General features: G+C 42.2%; 1 protein-coding gene across 4 annotated transcripts in view; it reads right to left on the bottom strand.

The window, feature by feature from the left end:
- The window catches only part of IKZF1 (IKAROS family zinc finger 1), an 88,402-nt gene that overhangs the window by 11,204 nt on the left and 58,319 nt on the right, over window positions 1–18,879 (bottom strand). For 2 of the 4 annotated variants that reach the window (XM_060282179.1, XM_035108707.2), the window contains exons 4-5: window positions 13,693–13,947; window positions 1,229–1,396 (exon numbers count right to left, since the gene is read on the bottom strand). In XM_060282179.1, coding sequence (XP_060138162.1) covers window positions 1,229–1,396; window positions 13,693–13,947 — 423 coding nt within the window. The remainder of the gene's footprint in view (window positions 1–1,228; window positions 1,397–13,692; window positions 13,948–18,879) is intronic. The other 2 variants (XM_060282181.1, XM_060282180.1) reach the window with 1 other exon arrangement.

Consider the following 18,879-nt stretch of genomic DNA (forward strand, 5'->3'; position numbering starts at 1 on the left):
AACAGAGTCAAATAACTGCATCAAGCAGATTCAAACATCTAGAATCAGTGACCCACTCGGAAGCAAGCAACAACCAACTCCTTTTGTACTCTAGGTGCATAAATAGTTGCATGTACTTCAGCCATGTCACAAGGAAAAATGGGTCCCATTCTACACCAGCTCATAACGATCCTAACAATTTCTACCCAGAAGTAAGCGCTATTGAATTCAATGGGGCTTAGTCCCAGATAAGTGGGGTAGGATTGCAAGCTTTACTTACCACCTTCTCTTGTAGAAGCTTCCAGGAAGGGTGGAAAACTAATAAGAAGGGACCTAAATCTGACGAATTAGACTTGTTCAAATCCTGATTCAAAGTCTGAGTTCAATACAAATCTAAATGCATTTCTGATGTTCTGTTGCACCCAGCTGATTCTTTAGATTGTTTGGAAGCAGTTGTTTTGCTTTTCATATGGGAGGCTTGTGTAGTTTTGTCATAGAAATGTTTAAATGCCAGTACTCAAACCCACTGTCTGTGAAGTAGGATAGTAAAGTTTTAGGACACCGTTGCTATTTCTGAACATAGATTCTAGTTGTCCTCCACTTTTGTCTTGAGTTACCAGGCAAGCCTAGCCCATTCTGTGGGCAGGTGTATTTGGACAGCCCCATGTTCATAGCAGGAACAGTAGAAGAATTCACTTCAGTGCTTACATTCAGTCAAGTTCAAGTTCTTCATGCAACACATTAGGAAGGGTAGTTTTCCTTCTTTTAAACCTACCTTTGAAACTCAGCATTTATTTAGTTTGGTTTGCCCTGTGCTACTTACATTGTGAGTGCATTGACCGGTGCTTGAATTGCTTCATTCTTATGCATCATTCCAATGAACCGTTGGCCCTAAATCAGGCCTGCGCAATTTGTGATCCACCAAGCAGAACACAGCCCACCAGCTGTGTATTATGGCCTGTCAAGGACTCGGCAGTTTCCCTGTTCTTAAAGTCCCAAGCAGGTGGCAAGAATGGAAGGACCCTCAAGTAGTCCAGCTTACACGGTGGTGGGCTGCATTTGGCTTAATGGGTCTATCTATCTATCTGCCTGCCTGCCTGCCAGCAGGCCTTTGATTTCAAGACAAGGGCAGAGAAAACGTGAAGTGAAAGATCTTTTATCCTGAACCAGTTGCAGATGCATCCCTTGACCTCCGGCCTGGGCGGGCAGCAAGCGCATTGTTTCTAGAATGTCTAATGTGGACACCTACCAGAATGGGTCCTCAGGTGGCCCGTAAGAGCATCTCTACGACGACAAGCATAGTTACACAAGTGGCACTTGAACGGCTTTTCACCAGAGTGTAACTTTATGTGACGGAGAAGGTTGCCTTTCTGAGTAAAGGATGCCCCACACTGATTACAATGGAAGGGGCGTTCGCCTACAGGGAGAATGAGAGGGAAAAATATGTGAGAACAAAACTCTGACATTGTTACAGGAGGAAGATTTCAGTGAGAAAGTTGTTTTCCAACTGGTGCTCTATGACTTCCACCGGCTGCAGGTTTGATATAACATGAGCCTTTCAGACTAAACCTGCCAGTTCCTTAACGCTTCACTGGCTGGGTCAATTTGATCTGAAAATCTAATTTTTTTTTCTAAATCAGAATGGCACATCACAATGCAAATTCAAACTCATTTAAATAAAGTGACTGCAACATTTTGTGTTGAAGAGCCACTCTTCCTGATCAGCAGTTTTGGAATAAACCAATATCCAATTTTGCATGTTGTGGCATTTGGTGGGGTTTTTTAATGTGGCTTTTTTCAAAGGGTCTTTAAAATATGCCACTGAAGCAGCAAAATAAAAAGGAAACTCATTAAAAATGCATTTCAGGATCACAAGTTCATTTCAGCGTTACATTCTTATATTTAAATGAAAGGCACTTCATTATAACAGTTATAATAACTTCTTTTCATTTACATTTTCCCTGCATTTTCCCTTTCAATTTCTTCTCCATTACCTGGCTGTCCCTAAGCAGCCAAATCAGGAAAGAGACAGAGAAAAGCATGGGGGGGGGCAGAAAAGAGAAGTTAAGACATAGCAAAGGAAGCTGTGTCTTCCATTCAGAAGTCCTGACCCTCCTTGAAGACGGGATACTGACAACTCCGGTTTTCTGCTTATGCGTCTTTGTGTTTCTTCTCTCTGCTTTAGAAAAGTAGTCCAGCACAACTGGGGCAAATTAGCACATATTATCCAGTTTGATTGGGGATAGTTAGATTTATAAATGTGATTGTTTTATTGCTATGATTGCCTTTTGAGGAAGGCAGGCTGTTTGGGTTACTTCAATGAGCACTGCTAGTCAACTAAATATTTTTAAGTTGATTAAGCATTTGCTTTTTAAATAGTTTAATTTATTTCAATGAATATACATTTTACCAGGAACTCAATATTTGTTAAAATACTGAGGTAAGCCAGGAAACACTGACAATAAACTAAACTTACCAAGCATTTTTGGAAGGAATCTTTATTATTTCTTTTTCTTTCCATATTATAGTAACACACCAAAACCAAAATAATATCCCCCCAAAAAAGTGTACCCTTACCTCTCGGTATAGGCCAATTAATTTTTGACCTCTGTGATTAATCATTTTTATTGGTTAATTAGTCAACTAAAGTTTTAATTAATTTTAACACTAGTTACACTTACAACACTTATTTCTTTATTTCAGGAATTTAAAAACCACACTACACTCAGAGAGCATCTAAGCAGTGTACAGAAAAGGAACGTAAAACATAATATGGAGCATAAAACAGCATTAAACCAAAAACCAGCAATAAAACAGACTAATTTTAGAATATTTTGGGGAACAGTTTTTAACAAACATCTAAAAGATAATGAAGTTTGACTCCAGCTTCGTTTCTAAGAATTCCAGAGACCTGGTGCCACAACACTAAAAGCATGTGCTGGAGTCCCCAGCATTGTTTTGCGGCAGGGTCATGTGACACTCAAGTTCTCCATCTACAGATCTAAGTTGACAGTGTGGGTGTCATAGGAGAGAGAGCTTCTCAGACAAGCTGGTAGACAGCCATATAGAACTTTATACACCAGAAGTAAAACCTTGAATCGGTAGCCAGTGCAATGCATTCAACATAAATGTCATGTTGTTTATATGCTGCTCTAGAGAGCAACTGTGCAGCAATTTTTTTACACCAACTGTAGCTTCCAGAACAATGCAAAGGCAGCCCCATATAAAACACATTACAGTAATCAAGTCTTGATGTTGCCAATGTGAGGATGGCTGTTGCCAAGCTATCCCTGCCCAGGAATGGCGGGAGCTAGCAAAGCTGGTAAAAGGCCCACTCACAGACATGGAATAGGACAACATGAGATCCAGGAGTACCCTCACACTACACACCTGCTCTTGCAGAGGGAGTGCATCCCCATTCAGAGCAGACAACTGGTTAATTTCCTGGCCCCTGGGACCACTCACCCACAAGGATTCCATCTGGCTGGGATTCAGTTTCCGTTTATTGCCTCTCAACCAGTCCAAGCCTTGGACAGATCCTTGGACAGCAGCACAAACACCTCCAAAACACCCACCCCCACCCCAGCGGCAGACTCCCACAGTAAGAGAGAACACTCACCCATCATATAACTGCATCTTAGGAGAGCAGCCCACTCCCGCTTAGGTTGTTTGTCCCTAACTTAAGCTCTCACCAGAGAATAGGTTGGAGGTCGCACAACCCCTCCCTGCAGAACTCCTCCCTCTCAGCAAGGAGTGCCCATCCATCACATGCCACCACAACACTCCAATAAATACAAATTGAAACAAACAGAAAGGGAGTGGCACCCTCAACCTCATTGCAGCCCCAAAGGAGCAACCCTGAAAGGGTGGCCTGTTATACTGTTGCAGTGTTTACAAAATATTCTGCAGTTTCCACAGGTGTTTCTGTCTCCCTCAGGATTCTGCCAGGACTCAGTGGTGCAAAAGGACCCAGATACCCGAAAGGCCTGTATGGTGTAATGGTTGAAGTGTTGGACCCAGAGAGATCAGGGTTCAAAACACCAATCAGCCATGAAGCTCACTGAGTGAGCTGGGAACCGATCTCACATGTTGTGAGGATAAAATGGGGAGGTGGAAAATACCATCTTGAGCTCCTTGAAGGGAATGTGAAGTAGAATTGGAATAATTAAAATTCTGTACAGCATATTTTTCACTTTAGCGGGGAAAAGTCAAGAGATGGGCAGTGAAGTACCCTAGAAATGTGCATTGCAGAGGGTTGGACTAGATGATCATCAGGGTCCCTTCCAACTCTAAAAATCCATAGGCTCTATGACTCTAAGAAGCTTAGCATCAATATTTATGTTCCTAGATGTGAAGAAAGCCTTTGACAATGTTGAATGGCCCTTTTTCTTTGAAGAACTAGAAACATTCAAATTTGGAAACAAACTAGAGCAAAGTTGTGGGATACTTATATGCAGAGCATTAGCCTTCCTAAATAACTTTTAGCATAAATTTATGACTTTGAAGCTGCTGTTATAACACATACACAAAGATCTGTTTCATCACAATTACTTCCGGTCATATTTTGAACTTCCAGTGGATACTCATCACTTTTGACGTAGAAATATTTAGTTTCTACATCAATTAATACTTCAGGAAAATGAGTATACCAAAAGTGAATTGCTTTGGAAAAGATGTATGTGTCAGGCTAAATTGTATAAAATATTGCAAATTATTTATTATAAAGAAGAACAATTTTAAAACTATATTCTAAATTGGGGAAAAGATACAGTGTCATTGATAACATTTGCCATGAAAACATATCTAAGATTCTGGTACTAACCTTTGATTATGTGCTTAAATTTGGGAGACTTGTTTTACAGTAATGCCCAGTTGATACATTACTCCTGAAAGATTTCATAAGTTATATAGTGCATTAGATAGCAAGTATTGGAAATGTCAGATGAATGTTGACACTATTTTGATATGTAGAGAATGTGCAAATTTGCTATGTTATACTAGGGGACCCAGGTGGCGCTGTGGGCTAAACCACTGAGCCTAGGGCTTGCTGATCAGAAGGTCGGCGGTTCGAATCCCTGTGACGGGGTGAGCTCCCGTTGCTTGGTCCCAGCTCCTGCCAACCTAGCAGTTCGAAAGCACGTCAAAATGCAAGTAGATAAATAGGAACCACTACAGCAGGAAGGTAAACGGCGTTTCCATGTGCTGCTCTGGTTTGCCAGAAGCGGCTTAGTCATGCTGGCCACATGACCTGGAAGCCCTCGACCAATAATGCGAGATGAGCGTGCAACCCCAGAGTCGGTCACGACTGGACCTAATGGTCAGGGGTCCCTTTACCTTTACTAGGGATATAAATAAAAATAATTTTACTATTATTATTATTATTATTATTAGAAACAGATAGGAGATCTAATATGAATTATCAGTCAGATAAAATTAGAATTGGACATTCTGTTGTTCTCGTTAGCTTATACAAAAATAATTATCAATGTGTCATTGTGAAATGATTTCATATATTATTACAGCTGCAAAATGATGTGACACAAAATTATGTAATAATAATAAAAGTAATTATTGTTGTTGTTGTACCCCGCCCATATGACTGGCACCTATTCCTACTGTATTAGAATGGGAAGCTAAATAATGTTTTTAGCTGCTCTTAATATTTGTAAATGTTTTATTCACTCATTTCTTCCTTTGTATTGTTGTGCTGCATCATTGATTGCTGCCCTGGGCTCCTTTGGGTGGAAGGGCTGCATAGACAATTAATTAAACAATAATACAAATAAATCTCATATATATGTTCAAATGGCTAGCTAATTTTATGAGAATAAGGATACAAGGAAACAAACAGAGGAGCCTCGTGAAGAAGGGCGCTGCTCCACAAGGGAAGAGGAAGGTCTGTTTACAATTCTCCCAACTTCTGCTTCACCTGCGACTGGGCTGAATAGTCACACCAATTGTGTGCTCCACTCAGGAGCCATTTCAGGATTTTATGGGGAGGAGCAAAATAGAGAGGGGAGCAGAGCTCATAATATTCATATGAAAGTCAAGCTGGGCCCACCAGTGGCCAAGATTCACCCTGAGACCTCTGTGTATAGGGCGGAATAATAATAATAATAATAATAATAATAATAATAATAATAATAAATTGGCCCACAGACTGTAGATTCCCCACCCCTGATCTAATAGGATGGCACTTATTCATATACAGTGGTACCTCGGTTTATGAACACAATTGGTTCCGGAAGTCTGTTCATAAACTGAAGCGTTCATAAACTGAAGCGAACTTTCCCATTGAAAGTAATGGAAAGTGGATTAATCCGTTCCAGGCGGTCCGCAGAGTAACCGTTCATAAACTGAAGCGAACTTTCCCATTGAAAGTAATGGAAAGTGGGCTTCCGGTTCAGCGCTAGCGCCGATCGGCGGGGTCCCGTCTCGTCTTCGAGACGGCCCGTCTCTGCTAGGAGTGGGGAGGGCAGCGAGAGCGACGCTGCGCCCCTTAGAACCTCGGGAAGAGCGTCCCGGGGGCGAATTTTGCTCGGCAGAGCCCCAATCCGGACTCCCCAACTCTCCGGCAAGCTCTAATAAGAGCTCCGGAGCGAGGAGGGTAGAAGTCGCGGGGGCCATTTTGAGCGGTAACGTTATCCTAGCGGAGAGAAGCTTCAAGCCGAAGGCGGAGAGCGCTGGATTCTTCTGAAAATAAAACGATTGGAAATAAGAGTGTAAGTAATCTCACGATTTGGATTATAAAATAATTTGGACTTGGGAGAGAGGGGGGAAAAGAGGAAGCCACCCCCCCCACGGCAATTTAAGAGACAGTAAATAGAAACCCGAAGCCGTAAATAGAAGATTTCAATTTAAAAGGTTCCCTCAAAGGCATCAAAGAGAATCTCCCCTAGATGCAGGGTAAAAGGGGAGAAAAACTGGTTGTGAATACCCTGCAGAAAGAGGTTAAGATTAAGAAGGACCTTTCTTTTCCTCGGGAGCCGGCAGCCCAGACAACCCAGTGAGCTGATCAGGATCTATAAGTCGAATCTTATTTTTATTTCTGGACTTTTTGGAAATTTTTTGGTTTATATGCTTTTGAAATGTGAGTTTGAACTTTATTTCTTATAAGACTTGGAGAATGCAGCCAGCTTGTTAAAATGGAGTCGAGAAAATAAACTGTGACCATTTTCCACCCCATGTGACAAGTTTTGACCTTGACAGGATTGAACTATGTCAACAAAAAGGTACTCGCCTGAGTTCCAGCGAACTGTTTTGACCTTAATGTGGGAAGTAAGAATAGAACTATGTCAAGAGGAGACACAACAGCAAGAGTTACAGCAACAATTCCAGATGGTGATGGCAGAATATGACTTCTTAGAGGATGAAGCTATTGAAACTGAAGAAGAGGATTTTGACAATGATGGGGACTGTGATTTGGAAGGAAAAGATGAAGATGAGGACTGTGATAATATAATACAAAATGAAGCGCACCACGAAAAAAATGATGATTTTACTCTACAAAAAGTCAGATGGAGTGCCCCTCCTTTGAGGGGGGCACGATTGGATTTACTGGAACTCCAGAATGCCCACAGGGAAGAGGAAAAAAATAAGCAGAGAAGAGAAGAAACTCAGGGGTGCTGTATGGAGGCCTGGATGGCAAAAGGCTGTAAAAAGGGGGTGGGGTGAAGGGAAAGCGAAGTGGTGATTATTAGGATGGATTAATAGGATTAAAACTGGACTGCTGACTATGGAACTTGCTGGATTGGGGGGTTGGAGCCGGAAATCGGGGTTGAAAGGTTAGATTGGGAATAGTTATAGTTTTAAAAGTGAATTGATTTTGAAAAAGGTGAAAATATGGAGGCTTATAGAGGGGGTAAAAATTAGGCACGGGAAGAAAAAATGGGAATTTGATTTTTCAGTGATTTGGATATTAGGTGAAAATGATAATAGCCAATTTAAAAGTAGTATGAGGTATAAAGGTAATTATTTCATAGAATAAGAAACTGTTGAAGAGGATAAAAAAGGGATGAAAACCGGGGAAGGGGGGAGGTTGGGGAAGCCCACAAAATATGGTTTATCAATTATGAATGGAAAAAAGATTATTTTTGTTTTGTTTCGTTTTTTCTTTTTTGTCCTTTTTTCTTCTTTCTCTTTTTCTTTTTTCTTTTTTCATTCTTTTTTGGTATGAGAATAGATGGTTGGGTGGATGACTTCCTGCGTACTGCCCTGGTTTCCTGGAGCTCTCTGGTGGCAGGGGGGGGGCTTTGGGGGCAGGGGAGGGGGAGGAGGACAGAAATCCAATCATAAAATGGACCATCTCTGACTGTTCACCTGCGTGGGATACTTCTGTGGCAGGGGAGGACCCATGGAGGGGGGTGGAAAGAAGGTGGAAAAGGTGTTCATGTATGTACCGGCTTTTGTAATTTGTAAAATCAATAAAAATTATGTTTTAAAAAAAAAGAAAGTAATGGAAAGTGGATTAATCCGTTCCAGACGGGTCCGTGGAGTACTTAAACTGAAGCGTTCATAAACTGAAACATGGGTGTAATTGGTTCCGGAAGTCTGTTCATAAACTGAAGCGTTCATAAACTGAAGCGAACTTTCCCATTAAAAGTAATGGAAATGAATTAATCCGTTCCAGATGGGTCCGCAGCGTTCATAAACCAAAAATTCATAAACCGAGGTGTTCATAAACCGAGGTTCCACTGTAGTTCACTAAGCGTGAACAGGAATGAAGCAATCACAGCATCAGTTTTCAAAGGGAAACACAACACATCCAGATAGTAGCCTGCTAACCCTATTCAGCATTTTAATAAACAAACATACGTTTCTCAATACCAGGTATTATCGTAAAATCTTAATGTGAGGGCAATTTCAAGCACATGCCCTGCAGCTTAGAAATGGCCAGGACACTGTTTGGCATGTTAAGTGGTGGGAAGTCATCTACAAAGAGCTTAACGTGGCCTGCCATGCTGAGTGGAGGCAGCTCAGCTAAGCAGGGCAGTATTCACCGTCAATTGCTTAGAGGTTTTCTTACAGACAAGTGCATTTTGTTAAATAAATATTCAGCACAATCCTGACCGCATAGTGGCTAGCCTAGAACAGATCTGAGACGACCACTTTCACAAACAACAGTGTGTATGGGAATTCTGGTGGAAGACCCTTACTGCATTGTGCTATGTTTTGCATTCTGTGCTACGAATAGCAAAGCGGGGGGGGGGAGTATAAGATCAGTCCACTTACATTTAAGACCTCACTTTTAATGAAAAATATCAGGTACTTATTTTGCATATCTTCACTTGGCAGGTGTGTTCATTAAATGTAATTATGCCTTTTAACCAGGGTCACTCATTCATCACATTTGGCACTTGCCTTGCAAGAGTTGTATTCATTTATCAAATATTTATTTAAGGTAATGCAATATACAGGATTTACTCAAATTAATGGGTTTTGCAAGCCTCGTGTGTTCATCAGGCACATACGACATGTCAGTCATAGAGCATCCCTTTTTACTTTCTAGTTTTAACAGGGCTGTACAAAGGCTGAGGGAGGAGTTATGTCTGCTTTCTGTTACCTCCCCATTGTCATATTATAATGGTGTAATTGGAGCAATTGCATTAGGGCCCATGTCAGCAACGTGAACACATTCAGTGCTTTCATTTTTATTTTAAGTCTCCAATCCTCCATAAATTAATGTTATAAAGCAAAATATGCCAGCAACCTAAACATTTCTGTGAGATGACCCAGCCGGTTTGCTCCCACCATCAAGTGTTTTTAGCCAATGGGTGAAGTCAAAAGTGAGTTTTTTGGACATCAGACTATAAGAATTGTTTATGTCAGAAGGCTCAAAATCAGTTACAAGCAACATGGAGTGAACTGCTGTCATTTGGAAAATGTTAGCTTTTCCTTTCTGCTCTTTCTTCTTCAAATTTTATTCCAAGAACAACAAAGCAGAGGCACAGCAACTGTGGGGTATCTTAGCATAATGCCGGTAAACACAAAAGCTTAGAATTAGTACTCGCAATGTCTTTTCTCACACAGAGCTCCAGGTGCAAGAGGAGAAACTGTAGAGATCAGGAAGGTAAGGCATGCCCAGAGCTACATGAATGCTGGAAGAACCTCTCCCCAGTTTACGTTTCTGTTTCTATAAATAATAAAGCCAAAACAAATCAGATCGATGTGTCCAAGCATTTTTGCCTTTTCACCACATGTTGGTACTAAGTTTTTGGTATGAGCAACTTGTATGAGAATCGTCAGCCCTTAATTATCCTTAATTATGCATGTCTTCAGACATTTTCCTTTCCTTAACTTGGAGTCTTGTCTACAGATCTCCACATTTTCCAAACGACACTGAAAGCCAGTTGGCTGATACAGCCACCTCAAAATTGCAAAGCCCATGAAGAGAGTCCTCTCTACAAGCATTTGCCCTCCCCTAGCTGGCTCCCAGGTCTAAATAGCAGCACCACCATCTAAAGCCAGTCCGAGGGCCAATGCCAGGCAGAGGCACCAACTTGGAGGGGTTAGGCTCCCCTTCCAATGTTCAGAACAATCAGGGGCTGAGGAGGTTGAGCGTGGAGCCGACAACCTTTTCTCCTCCTGTCGTGTAAGGGAAAGACGGGCAAAGCAGCCCTGGGCTGGTGACAGTGGCAGGAGAAGGAGGAAGAGGCCAAGTGCAAGAGAGGAGGAGCTGCCGGCCATTGAACCCGCGCTGCTGCTGCTGCATTTGGCTCCGTCCCTCTTGCCCCCTCCCATCTTTAGCACAACTTGATGCCTCTGATGCCAGGCAAGCAGAGGATCAAGCAAGGGCTCAAGCAAGTGACAAATCATGGGGTGTTCTGATTCCAGGCCAGGTTCAAGACACAGAGATGGTAGAAAGGCCTCCAGCCTAGTACTGAGCGAGAGTTGCTAGAACCACACCCAGAATCCAGTTGAATTCCACCCACTGTGGAATTCAAGCAGGACCCTACTCACGAGAAGACCTTCACTCCTCTTTCCCTGAAGTCTGGCACTTCTCCTTATGGTGTGGACTTAGGGAAGTATGAGCCATTAACTGTGCACTGAAATTACTTCAATTGCTATTGGTGAGGTGGCTTATTGGGGAACGGCATGGAACAACTTGTCATGTGGGATGGGGTAGGGAGGTTTGTGAGGGGAAAATACACTGTTGTGTTGCTTCCTGCTCTTGGGCTACTAGTGGTGGAGAGGTTCTCCAATGAGGAATTACTGTAGGCTCAAATATACTTCTTGTTTATCAAGCTAGTGGTAGTTAGCAGTGTTTTGTTTGAATCATAGAATCATAGAGTTGGAAGAGACCACAAGGGCCATCCAGTCCAACCCCCTGCCAAGCAGGAAACACCATCAAAGCATTCTTGACATATGGCTGTCAAGCCTCTGCTTAAAGACCTCCAAAGAAGGAGACTCCACCACACTTCTTGGCAGCAAATTACACTGTCGAACAGCTCTTACTGTCAACAGCTCTTACTGTCGAACAGCTCTTACTGTTTGGGTGTGCATGTCTTCCCTTAGGCTAGTTATATGGTACTTGGCCATCTGTCATGGATGCTTTAGCTGAGATTCCTGCATTGCAGGGGGTTGGCCTAGATGATCACTGGGTCCCTCCCACCTCTACGATTCTACGGTTGTATATTGGAAATCTACCCTCCTGTTCTTTTTTGCTCTGCAAAGTCACACATTTGGCCAGCAATCCACTTTAGCTAAAAAGGGGCAAAGGAAAGGTAGATTTGCTGCCTTGAGTCCTGCAGAGAGAGAAATGCTTTCACTCCATGAGGATGAAAGAAAAGGGTTATGGATTGTATTGTATTGATGAAACATTGGCTATTCCTGTGAAGGGAAAGAGAATTGTGCACAGTTGTTGCCAAATGTGGCCGAAAACCTCCAAGGAGATCTCCCTGCCCTGTTTGTGCAGCAGGCCAATGGAAAGGGAGCACTAGCACACCATGAAAGTGTTCAAGATAAACCAGTGGGCAGTGAAGACGAGGTGTGGGGAGAACATGGCATGCTTGGGGAAAACAAAGTGCAGTTTGTTTGGCATCTGTGGGACTACTTATGGTTTGTTCAACAAACCGTGGTTTAAAAAAACCATAGCTTAACACTGCATGTGAACATGGTCAATATTACATTTCTGTCTCTTCAGGATTTTTTTCTCCAGTTCTTCAACTTACAGTTAATTTGTTTAATAATTGCACCTACTTGCAGGATTCCCATAGGCACCTGACTGGCACAGTGATAACAGGGTGCAGGATTAGATGAGCCAGGACTCTCTTATGTTCTGATGCTTAGCTATTTTATCACTCAGTCGCTTTAACCGTTCTGCTAGTTCCTTCTGCATTTTGTCAAAAGTAATATTTATTATTGTTTTTGATATTTCACATTCTGTCTTGAGTTTGCTTTCTGATATAAGTATTTTTATAATGGAAAACCTGCCAATTTTAGATAAAATATTCTACAAACTCTTCTCTTTATTCTCTATATTTGATGGTGTTTCCTGCTTGGCAGGGGTTTGGACTGGATGGCCCTTGTGGTCTCTTCCAACTCTATGATTCTATGATTCTATTCCTTTTTTTATATATTTATTTTGAAAAGTTATCTCCTTCATTATCTACTTAATTATGCTGTTTGCACAGAAAAGCAAGCCCCTTCCACATGTTAACACAAATTATTTCTTAAGAACCAGGAGCACAATCTAAGCAAATTCAAAAACCATAGCATTTGAACTTTCTTAATTTTTGTTTAGACTGTGCCTCGGGCATGATTCTTCTCTTCTTTTTTTACTCTGTTTTTTGAATTGCATCATGAACCTCTTGTAAAAACCAGTAATAGTTTTTACAACCCATAACAGAACAGTATGAACTTGCCTGCATACGCAATCAATTCTCTTTTTATCAAATGGCAACAAATTAATCTGGGCATGATCCATTCACAGTGCAGGCCCAGTGCCCATGGTGTAACTGGATCATGCCCTAATTGTTCAGAACATTTACACAATATGCCTAAATTGAGATACGTACATAGATTATTTAGGACAATGGGATTACTGTAACAGTAAAACCTTTGAATAAGGTCAGCCCTTAATGAAAATCAGGAGGGAACTCAAGTCTATTCTAAACTGTATCATGTTACAGGGCTCATAAAAATAATAAAAATTGATAATCATTTTTTTCTAAAGGAAGATATGAAAATATCAATATCAAATGTGGTGCCCTGTCCTACAGCACTGAGGTCCTTGATCCATTTGTTAGGTGTCCGTCTATGAAAATTTTGTCTAAAACAACGTATTTGGTTTCAGTTAATTTTAGGGTGATTTTGGAACTACTATCACTGAAAAGTGTGATGGAAACAGAACATATAAAACAGACATTTTAATAAGCATCATTAGGATCACTTTCAATAGTTGTTAGCAGAATAGCTATATTTGTCACCCCACATATAAAAGCTAGGACTTCAAATGTGAAGAAACTGTCTCTTTTATCTCTCTCTCTCTCTATTACTGGAAGAGAACATTCGTGACTTTATGATTTAATGACATCCAATTGATTTGAATTTGAGGGATCCCTCATTTGTGTTTGATGAAACCATAAATACTCAAGAGGTTCTATGTAGCATGCAAGAAAGAATATGTTCCCCAGGCTCACATAAATAAATCTCTTCCTACTGGTGTGGCTAATTTTTTTGGGGGGGGGGAGAGAGAACTGTTCCAGGCCTTACCAGTGTGGCTCCTCTTGTGAACCATAAGAACATTGGGACCGATGCAAATTATCCCACAGACATCACACTTTAGCTTTCCGTTAGGGAGTCGAATGCCTCCAACTCCTGACATGGCTTTGCTCCCATTGTGTGAGCCATTTATTTTCTCTCCAGAGGCATCAAGCATTCGTAAATCCTCCGCACATTCTTCCCCATTCATTTCACAGGCACGCCCATTCTCTTCATCACTCTGTGTCTCTATTTTAATATTACTGGCTGAAAGAAATAATAGAGGGATGCCACTCAGTGCTTTAAAAAATAAATAATTTTCAGGAATAAAAAACATTGTGGCAAAAAACAGTAAACACACAAAGGAATGCATTTCTCAGCAGGATTCATGAAACACTTCTGTGGCGCTTACATTTCTATGTGTGCAAATAATTATTTCAAGCACATGTGAAGTATTAGACAATTATGATTACATGGATACCTTAAAGTTTCATATCATTATGCTTTAAGTCCCAATCTTAGCATTAGCAGGCTTACAGGGACCCCTTAAGGCATAGCCAGTATTGCTTCTCTAGAAAGGTGTGTGGAGATCAGGACCAATTGCCAGGTAGGCAGCAAAATGCCCTTCAGAAACCAGCACACATGACTGATGAGCTAAATCCAGCTTGATGGGCCACAGATTGTACAGCCCTGGCTTACGGGAACTGATTTGTACTTTGAAGAAAGAAGGAAACCATATACTGTACATGGTTCAGCTCTTGCTAGGGATGCTGGAAGAATCTGTTGAAAGCATAGCTGCCAAGTTTTCCCTTTTCTCGCAAGGAAGCCTATTCAGCATAAGGGAAAATCCCTTAAAATAAGGGATAACTTGGCAGCTATGGTTGAAAGTGGATTACCAATTGGATTTCATTCCCTCTAACCTCTAGCCCCATCATGACATGGACTCAACTTTTTTAAAAAGTTTTTTTAAAAAAAAAAACCACACACGCATTGTATGTAAATAGACATGTAGAATGCAAAGCAACCATTCACATATTCATCAATGCAAAATTGCTACTCTTCTCCCAGGGGCTTCATTGGTCTTCTTTTTCCTGAAGTACTTTGCTGATTCTGTGCGCATCTAAGTTGTTGTCTGCAGTCCTAGCCACGCCTACGTGGAAGTGGATCCTACTCCAAGGTTAGTGGGATTATTATGACTGTAGCCTTCCTAATCACTTCCTTAAAACACCCAATGCTTTTATTATTTTTTCGTTCCATTGTTCTTCTTCTTGCATGAAAAGAAGTAGTCCCTTTTGTTACCTGTTGACTTTATCTGTGCATCTCAGTTAAAATCTGTAGATTTCAAGCTGCCAAACACTAAACCTTGTATACTACGGACATGTTTTAAAACATATAATAGCTTCAGCAGATGCACACACACAACCATTTTCTGAATAAAATTTGCTCTGGTCAAATAAAATGATGCACAACAAAAAGGACTTGTTGTTGTTGTTGTTTAGTCGTTTAGTCGTGTCCGACTCTTCGTGACCCCATGGACCATAGCACGCCAGGCACTCCTGTCTTGCACTGCCTCCCGCAGTTTGGTCAAAAGGACTTAGGTAAGTGGTATTGCGTGACTACAAAATGTGCGACTACAAATTGAGACAATCCAGGACAGGAAGAACAGAATATCAACAGGGCCCTAAACTGCCCTTCCCAGTGCCTGAGTGGGGGAAACATGACAGGATGAACTGCAAAATCAAGACAGTGAGGCTGCAATCCTAGCCTCACTTACCTAGGTGTAAGCCCAACTAAATCCAGAAGTTAGTACTCAGGGGCTTACTTCTGAGTAGATATGGTTAGAATTGCAGCCATAGATGGCTTTGGGATGGGTCATCAGCCAATTCCTTAATTTTGCCTTTAAGGTGCCATGAGGTGCTTTGTTATTTGGCTGCAAATGACTATCAGGGGACTCCCCTGGAAATCGAGTAACTTTGAAAGGGAACACACAAGGAAGCAGCAGCACCAGCTGGGGGGCAGCAAGGGGCCTTGGGCCCTCCAATTTTCAAGGAGAGCCCTGGGCCCCCTCAATATCCCATGGCGGCATGTGCATGCCACGCCACATGCTCACGTCATGCGTGCAAGCTGCAAAGCATGCACATCACACATCAGCATGTTGTGACATGTGCTTGTCATGCGTGGTGTGAGCCTGTCAATCGTGGGGGGCAAGCCAGCACACCTACCAGGAAGGTAACCAATTTGTAAATATCTGTTGTTGATGACAATACTGTACAATACAGTATATGTTTCTACATAAGCAGGTGACAAAATGGAAGAAATACATGTACAAAATAAACCAGTTGCAGCAGAATGGAAAATACCAGATGAAAGGGCATATGGATGTTGAAATGGACTGAGGCATGCTTATGAATGGTGTCCCCACCGCCAACCTATTCCACGTACCAAGGCCAGCAGTTTACCTTTACTGGTCCCATGCCACAAACAGCTCTGTGCACTCGGCACCTCTCAACTTTTGCTGACCAAGGCAGCTTCCTCAATATGCTTCCTGACATGCTCGTTTTCTATGTACTGGGTGTACTGGAGGTGTCGTGGCTTTGTACATCCAAGAGGACAAGCTAGAAATTTGTAACAGGGCAGATAGCAGGCCCCAAGAGCCTGGTCAAAATGTTTAGGGTGACCTTGAGATGCAGCACGAAATCAAGGAGACACCCCAAAAAGGAAATTCTGCCGTAACAGGAGACTTCAATGCCTTCAAAAAGACAGTTCTGGTCAAAGCAAAGGAGTAAAATTTCTAGGTGCCCTAGAACAGTTGTTGATGGAACCAGCCAGATGGTCTGAATTTTAAATGGTTCCCCTTCCCTGTTGTGAACACGAACCATGGTGCTATCAAATCCAATATATATGTAAATATACATTTGGCAAAAAAAAACAATCCCAAAACCAATATGATCACATTTTACTTCAAAATAGGAAAGACCAGGCTAGAATTTTGCACTTCTTTCATCGGAGTATTTATCATTACACATGCAGAGACCTGAGTAGGCGGTGGCTTTAAAGTTAACTGCAATTGGCTCACAAGGAGAGCGGGGGTTATGTTCCGGGGGATTGCATATAAAGACAAAATTGTGTATAGTCAGAACAACCTTGCCGCATGACCAGACCCACCTTTCCGAAGCCAACATGCCAAGCAGGCCTTGCCCCCCCCATAGGCGCCCACAAGATCTCAAGGGAACCTCCCAGGGTTCAAAAAAGAGCTTCCTAGAGCCCATTAAGCAAGTCAGAGGGCTTAAATGCTCTTTATGTGCCCTCGGCCTTCCATGTGTGATTTCAGCTGCCAAGCGTGTAAAGCTGCGATCACTGTGCACAAGTTGCCAGTCGGCTGAATACAATTATTTCTTCTGCCCAAGAAGAGCTTGGTGATGTAATTTTTGGTTCAACATCTATTCTGCAGGAAATCATGGAAAGCATTGTTAAAAACAGAGGATGGTATTCAGCTGAGGTTTTCTCTGAATAGATCCACTGAAATTTATGAACCCATTAATTTCAATAGGTCTATTCCGAGGAAAACTCAACTGAATGCCAACCAGGCCATGCTAAATCATGGCTTCTGTAAGGGTTTTTTAATTCTTCAAGAGTGTCAACAAGCAGACAGAGGTGATCGGTTGACATTTAAATAATTTATTATAAAATCCAAATCACTGTTGACAATTCTGACAACAGCAGAAATCTGTCAGCAAAATAAAAAGCAATGGTTTAACCTACGAAATCGTTTGTTTGGGTATTTAGGGAACAATCCAATCACAGCTAAGCCACAGAATTAAGCACTCAATTCTCAGAATCATTTCAAAGTGGGGGGGTGGGGTGGGGAGTGTTGAACTTTAGCCACCCTGTGAACATGATTCCAAGAGTTCCACTAAGGATACAACACTTTCTAGCCAGTCATCGCGTAAGTGCCCTCTCTAAACAGATGATTCTATCTGTAGCACTAAAAAAGATTTGCAAGCTGCAAAAAAAGGAAGTGAAATAAATGCAAGACTGTTCAAGTACAGCAAAACACAGACAAATGGAAACGCAGGGGTGACAGAAATAACGTGCAAGATGGAGAAACTTGGTAATACACTGAGAACGCATGCACAGTATACTTACGCGAAAAGGATTTGGGGATGATGCTGTGAAAATCCCTAAAGACTTCGGCCCTATATGCAGCTGCAATAAAGAAGGCAAAGAGGGTGCTAGGTTGTAAGACGGTCAGCAACAAGTCAAAGAGCTATAAAGGACATTGCTTCCAAGAAAAAGACAAGCGCCACGGCCACAGAGATGAAATACGGAAAGGAATGACAGCATAGAAGTAAGCCCTTAGAATCTAAGAAACACCTGGCATCTAATATACAGTTGCATCAGGAAGACCATGACGGATTTCAGGGTGGGAGACAGTCTAGACACAGACCAAGACTTGTACTTGGAAATGATCAGTTGAAAAAAACCACACAAAAAACAAACCAACACCCACCCGCTTTTAATAGCATTTGTTGTGTTGTTTTCTGATACCGCACAATAATGACAGCAACTGTATCAATACAGATCTGTTTTTGAAGCAAAGGGATTTGTGTCTTCAGCATGCATATGCAGTACACAAGCCCATTTAATAACCATCACTCAATAGGTAGAACCAGTGAGTTGGCTGGAGGTATAAGTTGGAAACACTAGAGAAGGGGTGGCCAATATGGTGTTCTTCATGTGTCCCTGAACTCCAGCTTCCTCAGCCCCAGGCAAGATGGCCAATCCTTAGGGATAGGTAAAGGGGCCCCTGACCATCAGGTCCAGTCGTGTCCGACTCTGGGGTTGCGGCACTCATCTCGCTCTATAGGCCAAGGGAGCCAGCGTTTGTCCGCAGACAGCTTCCGGGTCATGTGGCCAGCATGACAAAGCTGCTTCTGGCGAACCAGAGCAGCGCACAGAAACGGCGTTTACCTTCCCGCCGGAGCGGTCCCTATTTATCTACTTGCAGTTTGATGTGCTTTCGAATTGCTAGGTGGGCAGGAGCTGGGACCAAGCAACGGGAGCTCACCCCGTTGCAGGGATTCGAACCGCCGACCTTCTGATCAGCAAGCCCTAGACTCTGTGGTTTAACCCACAGCGCCACCTGGGTCCCAGGCCACCTGGGTCTGGGAATCCTTAGGGATAATTGGAACCATAGTC

Source organism: Zootoca vivipara, chromosome 13 (assembly GCF_963506605.1).
Source record: "Zootoca vivipara chromosome 13, rZooViv1.1, whole genome shotgun sequence".
In the NCBI taxonomy this organism is placed as follows: domain Eukaryota; kingdom Metazoa; phylum Chordata; class Lepidosauria; order Squamata; family Lacertidae; genus Zootoca; species Zootoca vivipara.